The sequence below is a fragment of the Brachyhypopomus gauderio genome, chromosome 8 (assembly GCF_052324685.1).
Source record: "Brachyhypopomus gauderio isolate BG-103 chromosome 8, BGAUD_0.2, whole genome shotgun sequence".
Classification (NCBI taxonomy): domain Eukaryota; kingdom Metazoa; phylum Chordata; class Actinopteri; order Gymnotiformes; family Hypopomidae; genus Brachyhypopomus; species Brachyhypopomus gauderio.
The window spans coordinates 4,795,484-4,803,931 of record NC_135218.1 but is presented as its reverse complement, the minus strand read 5'-3'; the positions used below and the strand labels follow the sequence as shown (position 1 = coordinate 4,803,931).

General features: G+C 39.3%; 1 protein-coding gene across 1 annotated transcript; it reads left to right on the top strand.

Annotated features, from left to right (window-relative positions):
• The first annotated feature begins 3,449 nt into the window (after nucleotides 1-3,449).
• On the top strand, nucleotides 3,450-8,252 carry csrp1b (cysteine and glycine-rich protein 1b). The gene is made up of 6 exons (XM_077013906.1): nucleotides 3,450-3,606; nucleotides 4,035-4,144; nucleotides 5,244-5,412; nucleotides 5,635-5,764; nucleotides 6,288-6,381; nucleotides 7,815-8,252. Exons 2-6 carry the CDS (start codon nucleotides 4,036-4,038, stop codon nucleotides 7,889-7,891), a joined length of 579 nt encoding a protein of 192 aa, XP_076870021.1. The 5' UTR covers nucleotides 3,450-3,606; nucleotide 4,035; the 3' UTR covers nucleotides 7,892-8,252.
• Nucleotides 8,253-8,448: the final 196 nt, after the last annotated feature.

Genomic DNA, 8,448 nt, shown 5'->3' with positions numbered 1-8,448 from the left:
TTTATTGGGTACTATATTGGGAACTATATTAAGAACCTTATTAGGAATTTTGTTACGTACTACATTAAGAACCTTATTAGGTACTACATTGGGAAATTTATTAGATCTTTATTAGGTATTTCATTGGGAATTTTATTAGGTACTTTATTGGGTACTATATTAGGTACTTTATTAGGAATTTTTTGGTATTGTGCATCTCATGAGTGAAGAATTACACATTGCACACTTGTCAGCATGTATAGCATCTTCTTTACTGTTCATTAAAGGTTGGTGCTGAGCAGAGGTGGGACCAAGTCAGTGTTTTGCAAGTCTCAAGTAAGTCCAAGTCTTTATCCTCAAGTCCCGAGTCAAGTCTCAAGCAAAGACAGTCAACTCAAGTCAAGTCTCGAGTCAAGACAGGCAACCGTCAAGTCAAGTCCCAAGTCTGAAACTTGGAATTTCAAGTCCTTTTGAGTCTTTTTTTTTTACAGGCACCAACGCTTTACGAATGCTACGCTGATGCGTTTCTTTACTCGTTTTGTTGGTGTCCGCCAGCCAAAAGATGACAGATCATTTACATTTTATCTTCTCTTAATTACATAAATGTACTTAAACAAGAATGTTTCGTTACATCATTTTACACGAAAATAGCAAGCTTCATCGTAAGCAAGATGCTGTCATTACGAATGGTTATTCTAAACATTTGGATAAAATGTTTAAATATAGACTAATAAAAGGACATAGTAACATTTCTAATAAAGTATCTAATGTAGAACCTAATAAAGTTCCTAATAAGGTTCCTAATATAGTACCTAATAAAATTCCTAATATGACTCCTAATAAAGTGCGTAATAAAATACATAGTAAAGTATCTAATAAAATATATAGTAAAGTTCCTAATACAGTACCTAATAAAAGACCTAGTACAGTTCCTAATAAAGTAGCTAATAAACTACCTACTATAGTAACTAATAAAGTTCATAGTAAAGTTCCTATAAGGTTCCTAATATAGTACCTAATAAATTTAATAATGAAATTAAGAATAACAAGTGTGCCATGTAATGAAAAATATAGTACCTAATACAGTTCCTAATAAAGAACATAATACAGTACATAATAGCTTTCTAATAAAGTACCTAATATAGTTCCTAATAAAGAACATAATATAGTACATAATAAAATACCTTATAAAATATCTAATATAATTCCTAATAAAGTACCCAATATAATTTCTAATTAAGTACCTAATAGGGTTCCTAATATAGTACCTAATAAAGAACCTAATAGGATTCCAAATATACAGTAGTACCTAATAAAGTATCTAGTAAAGTTCATAATGTAGTTCCTAATAAAGTTCTTAATGTAGTTCCTAATAAAGTTCCTAGTAAAGTTACTAATAAAATACATAATAAAGGGCATAGTAAAGTTCCAAATATAGTACCTAATATAGTACCTAATAAAGAACATAATATAGTACTCAAAAAAATACCTTATAAAATATCTAATATAATTCCTAATAAAGTACCCAAATATAATTTCTAATTAAGTACCTAATATGGTTCCTAATATAGTACCTAATAAAGTACCTAATAGGATTCCTAATATACAGTAGTACCTAATAAAGTATCCAATAAAGTATCTAGTAAAGTTCCTAATGTAGTTCCTAATAAAGTTCCTAATGTAGTTCCTAATAAAGTTCTTAATGTAGTTCCTAATAAAGTTACTAATAAAATACATAATAAAGGGCATAGTAAAGTTCCAAATATAGTACCTAATATAGTACCTAATAAAGAACATAATATAGTACATAAAAAATACCTTATAAAATATCTAATATAATTCCTAATAAAGTACCCAATATAATTCCTAATAAGGTTCCTAATAAAGTATCTAATATAATTCCTAATAAAGTACCTAATAAAGTTCCTAATATAGTACCTAATAAAGTTCCTAGTAAAGTTTCTAATAAAGTACTGAATATAGTTCCTAATAAAGTACATAATAATGGTTTGAGAATGTATATATGACATGCTGCATGCATAATCTTTCCCCTCATGCAGCAATGAATTACAATATTTTTCTCAACTCCCCACCTATGCAGGAAAAGTAAAATATCTGAATCGCTTCCTTTTTATGAGATTAGATGGCCTTGTTTTGTAATGACACAATATGACATGATTGATGAAACTTTGAAATGTTAATCACATTATGTGTTAACCTAATGCCTAAGTAGTATCAGTAAGATAAATGAACATTTTAAATGCATTGTCTGTGTGTGTGTGTCTGTGTGTTTGTGTGCCTGTGTGTATGTGTGTGTGTCTGTGTGTATGTGGGTGTGTTTGTGTGTGTGTGTGTGTGTGTGTGTGTGTGTGTGTGTGTGTGTGTGTGTGTGTGTGTGCTTGTGTGTCTGTGTGGGGGTCAGTCTGTGTGTGTGTGTGTGTGTGTGTGTGTGTGTGTGTGTGTGTGTGTGTGTGTGTGTGTGTGTGTGCTTTTGTGTGTGTGTGTGTGTGTGTGTGTGTGTGAATCCTCATGGTGCAGTTCACGTTATGATGTGCAAATCAACTGTGACAGATGAGACTCTATATTCTCTAAAATGGACACAACACACAGTCTGCTTATTCCTGCAGTCAACACGCCCTGTGTTGAGATATTGAAGAAATATGAAAGTCTGGGGTTTTACCAGAATCCTAATGAATGATTTCAAGGTTTCTGGCAACCAACTCTTGAGTACACATAAAAAAACAATTTTGACTGAGTTAACACTAACCTCATATAAATCACACACTGAGGTTCTGTTCACTTAACTCATGTGTCAAGCAAAACATCATTAGAGCAAAAGGCCCAATTCCAATGGCTCCTTATGTCAGAACACATGGGAAAAGGTGCCATCTTTGTGAATTTAACAGTGAGAGAAAGGGAGAGACAGAGAGGCAGAGAGAGAGACTATCTGTCTGGTGCATTGCAGAGTGAATACACGTGTAAGCAGGACAGACTCCCACTAATGTTCATCATAACAAACGCCTTGTATGGAAATTCAGTCAAACCATCACCACTGACTACTAGATGACAAAACTCTGACAAAACTAAATTACATACATTTACTGTGACATATCAAAATATCAGTCTTTTACTGCAAAAAATCTATTATTAACACATACATTAATTATAGTCCCCTTAAATTACTTTAATACCCAGTGCTTTTTTTGGTATTATACTAAATATTTAGAATTCCATGAAGGAAGCCAATTCCAGCAGTCATTCCAAAATGAATTCAAATGAAAAAGCCACTCTAAAAGGCATGAAAGATGTTCATTTGAATTATTATGCTTGTTTGGAGTAGCAGTTTAACCAAGTAGCCATGGTGGAAAAAAAAAACCCACCATAGTTGTGTTTAACTGCTGTGAGACGAACCAGATGAAGGTCAGGAATGATAGAAATCTGCGTCATTCCAGGGAGTTGCCTCTCTCTCTCTTTCTCTCTCTCTCTCTCTCTTTTCATGTCCCACCCACACTCACCCTCTGCCTTGCTTCACCCTCGGTTGGCTGATATTTCTCGGTGGTCCACATAACTGGTTAAAAGCTGTTACCGAGCTTCATCTGTCCAGAGCTGCCACGACACAGACGTGAGGTAAGAAATACAGACCTTCCACACGCTACATCCACCCTGTTAACGCTAATGTAAATGTCACAGCAGCAGTCTGTAAAGGACAAGCAGTCAAAGATGCAACAGGATACCGCTTCAGCAGGAGGTAGCTGAAGGAGGTTTAAAGAAAACTGCATGTGTCGGGCATTGTTTTGCTCTATAATTGTCCCACATTAGGCTGAATTCCTGGAAGTTGTGGAATGTTATTGTTGCTAAAAAAAAAAAAAAGTACTAAAATATAATTTCTTGTTTGCTATGTTGTAAGGTATGCTATCAAAATATCCCTGTGTATTAACAACATGATTGAAACTGCCATCGTGAGACGTTTTCTCCATCCACATTATTGGCGGAGCTCAGATTTGACTGTGGTTGTGGATGGTTGTGTGTGTGTGTGTGTGTGTGTTCCTGTTCAGGATGCCTCTCGGAGGGGGAAACAGGTGTGGCTGCTGTCAGAAGACTGTGTACTTTGCAGAGGAAGTCCAGTGTGAGGGGAAGTTTTTCCACAAGTCCTGCTTTCTCTGCAGTAAGTCTCCTGCTAGCCTCTCTGTCTGTGTAATGAGGCATTCGAGCTGTTCCATGTCACGATCCATGGCTGGCTTGCTTTCTTCATCTGCTCTGAAACTCTGATGGTAGCAACGCTTACTTCAGGGCCACCCAAGGTCCTTGGGTTCTTAGCCTGCACGTCTGGAAGGCAACTGAGTAAAGCTCTCCTACTTTAAGAAGTGTTTCCATATTAGGAAGTTGGTACATGAACGTCACACTGCCTGAGTCTGCCTTATATGGGGTTCCAAAGTGTTACTGCCTGACACTCTGGCCAGCCAATAACAGTGTGAGTGTGACTGTGTACACAGCTGGACAGCCAATGACAGCTTGACTGTGTGACTGTGTACACAGCCGGCCAACCAATGGCAACGTGACTGTGCGGCTGTGTACACAGCTGGACAGCCAATGGCAGTTGACTGTGTAGAGTTAGACCCTTGTGTCCACAGTTTAGAAGTGTGCCAGTGGTCTTATGAAGGTGACGCTGAATTGATGAGGCTGCTCTCAGATCTGAGCCAAAGTGGCTTTAATAAGCCGTTTCTGAGTGAGCAGAGGATTATCCGATCATCTAATCAGATGAAGGAATACATGCGGTTTATGTGTAAGCCAGAGATTGTAAATGAAAAATGGCTCTTGCCTTGGTGATAAGACTGTAAATGAAAAATAGCTCTTGGCTGGGAGATAAAAATGTCAGTGAACACCAAGACAGGCCTCATCTCTCACAACACAGCGATTACCCAGACCTTCCTGTGGGTGTATGCAACCCTCCACCACAGGCCTGGATAAACTTCTAGATCATTCACAGATTGTAGAAACACAGGGCACAGGAAGATTAAGATCAGAGAAGGCTAAAACAATATCCAGGATGGAGCAAGTTTAGGCAGAGGTATTCATAGTGGCACAATCAGAGTATAAAAAAATCTTGAAATATAATCTTGACCAAAAACTAATTTATATGAATACATGCTATCTAACCCTACACTATCTGAACAGCAAAGCTCTCTGACTCACCCAATAAATCCCCGAAAAGGCTCAGCAGACTGTATGTAATAGGTGTTCGTTGTCTCTCTGTTTCTTCTCAGTGGTTTGCAAAAAGAATTTGGACAGCACTACAGTAGCTGTCCACGTGGATGAGATCTACTGCAAGTCCTGCTATGGCAAGAAATACGGCCCAAAAGGCTACGGTTTTGGTGGCGGTGCAGGAACTTTGAGCATGGACACGGGCGAAGCTCTGGGAATCCGACCAGCGCAGTAAGTGGAGAAACTGCAGTTCAGTTATTTTACTTTGTGGAAGAAAGCCGAGTATAAATGGAAGCCTGAGGGAATGGAAGGAATGTACAAAAGAGGGAAGTTAAGAACGGGAAATAGCGTCTGAGTATGTGAATCCACTCGTGTCAACACGGTCGTCTCGGTGTCCTTCGGTCTCCGGCCTGTGCCACATATTTGACGTGGCCGAACGTGTTTCTCACACAGGCAGGAGGCACATCGGCCCACCAACAACCCCAACCCCTCCAAGTACGCGCAGAAGTTTGGCAGCTCGGAGTCGTGTCCTCGCTGCGGCAAAGCCGTTTACGCCGCGGAGAAAGTGGTGGGAGCTGGCAATGTGAGTGAAGACACTCCCCTGAGGTTCTCCAGGGACCCACCTCCGTAAACGAAGCTTCTTCTAATGTCCGGATGCTGCTCAGCAGACTTCTGTAAATTGGAGCTCGACTCCCATTTCTGACCACAGATGTTGTGATTACTGGTGGTATTTGAACAGTTAATGTAAAAGGCCATTTTGTTTTACCACAGTTAACTGATAGGTAAAGAGATTATCAAGATTTGAATACCTGTGTTCTATGACATAAATTAAGTGTCTGTGGATTCAAGGTCTGAAGTTAAATATTTATTTATATATATATATATATATATATATATATATATATATATATATATATATATATATATATATATATATATATATATATAAAATGAGGAAAAGGCATCAAAGACTAGAAAACTAAAGGCATTTAAAGGAAAACAGCATTAAAGGAGTCTATGTGTGTATTTGTGTGTGTGTATGTGTGTGTGTGTGTGTGTGTGTGTGTGTGTGTGTGTGTGTGTGTGTGTGTGTGTGTGTACTTTAGTCATGGCATAAGAGTTGTTTCCGGTGTGCTAAGTGTGGAAAGAGCCTTGAGTCCACCACCCTAGCTGATAAGGATGGCGAGATCTACTGCAAAGGTCAGTGTGAACTCACACACAGTGGATCCTCTGATCAGAGTACAGATATCACTACACTCACCCAGATATCACTACACTCACCCAGATATCACTACACTCACCCAGATATCACTACACTCACCCAGATATCACTGCACTCACCCAGATATCACTGCACTCACCCAGATATCACTGCACTCACCCAGATATCACTACACTCACCCAGATATCACTACACTCACCCAGATATCACTGCACTCACCCAGATATCACTACACTCACCCAGATATCACTACACTCACCCAGATATCACTACACTCACCCAGATATCACTGCACTCACCCAGATATCACTACACTCACCCAGATATCACTACACTCACCCAGATATCACTGCACTCACCCAGATATCACTGCACTCACCCAAGTATCACTACACTCAACCATATATCACAACACTCACCCAGATACCACTACACTCACCCAGATACCACTACACTCACCCAGATACCACTACACTCACCCAGATATCACTGCACTCACCAGATATCACTGCACTCACCAGATATCACTGCATTCACCCAGATATCACTACACTCACCCAAGTATCACTACACTCACCCAAGTATCACTACACTCAACCATATATCACAACACTCACCCAGATATAACTACACTCACTCAGATATCACTACACTCATCCAGGTATCACTACACTCATCCAGGTATCACTACACTCACCCAGGTATCACTACACTCACCCAGATACCACTACACTCAACCATATATCACTACACTCACCAGATACCACTGCACTCACCCAGATATCACTGCACTCAACCATATATCACTACACTCACCCAGGTATCACTACACTCACCCAGGTATCACAACACTCACCCAGATATCACAACACTCACTCAGATATGACTACACTCATCCAGGTATCACTACACTCACCCAGGTATCACTACACTCACCTAGATATCACTACACTCACCCAGATATCACTACACTCACCCAGATATCACTACACTGATCCAGATATCACTACACTCACCCAGGTATCACTACACTCACCCAGGTATCACTACACTCACCAGATATCACTACACTCACCCAGGTACCACTACACTCACCCAGGTACCACTACACTCACCAGGTATCACTACACTCACCCAGATATCACTACACTCACGCAGGTATCACTACACTCACCCAGATATCACTACACTCACCAGGTATCACTACACTCACACAGGTATCACTACACTCACCCAGGTATCACTACACTCACCCAGGTATCACTACACTCACCCAGATATCACTACAACTGTCTGGGCTCATTCAACTTGTTCATACAGTTTAATACTCTGCAATACTGACTGAATACTATGATTATGATTACATGAGTTTCTGTAGTAAATAACTCAATAATTTGCATTGGATCCACAGGTTGCTACGCTAAGAACTTTGGGCCGAAGGGTTTCGGGTTTGGCCAGGGTGCTGGGGCCTTAGCTCATGCACAGTAGGACAGCAGAGCAGAAGACTCACAGGCCCCTACTCCTGAAGTCTGAATATTTCACCCACCACAGTCTTAACGTGCATGCATTCTACACACTCACACACACACACACACACACACACACACACACATGAAAAAATGCTTTGAAATGTTTAACCTCAGATAAACAGCACTGGACATGGACCATAATCCCAGAATCAGCTTGGCAGCACCTTAAAGGCAGTATTTACTAAACCGATTGTTTTCATACTTTTGTATCACTCTACTGGGGTTTGAATTGCTTTCAAACATAATGGATTGACTTTCCTTTGAAAACAATTGAGATAATTTAATATATAAAGAAAATAAAGTATTGCTTTCCTGTTCCATCTAAACAACAGTGAGTCATGATTTGGTCTTGGTCTTTAAGGGCAGTCTGCATGAAGTGCTAACGTCTCCGTGAGATTCACTGTGAGAAGCACAGCACAAGGCACACTTCATTTGTAACGTTTTAATGTTGTTTGTTGCTTAAATCAAACTATAAAAAATACATATATCTATTACATGGCAATGTATTGAAAATTG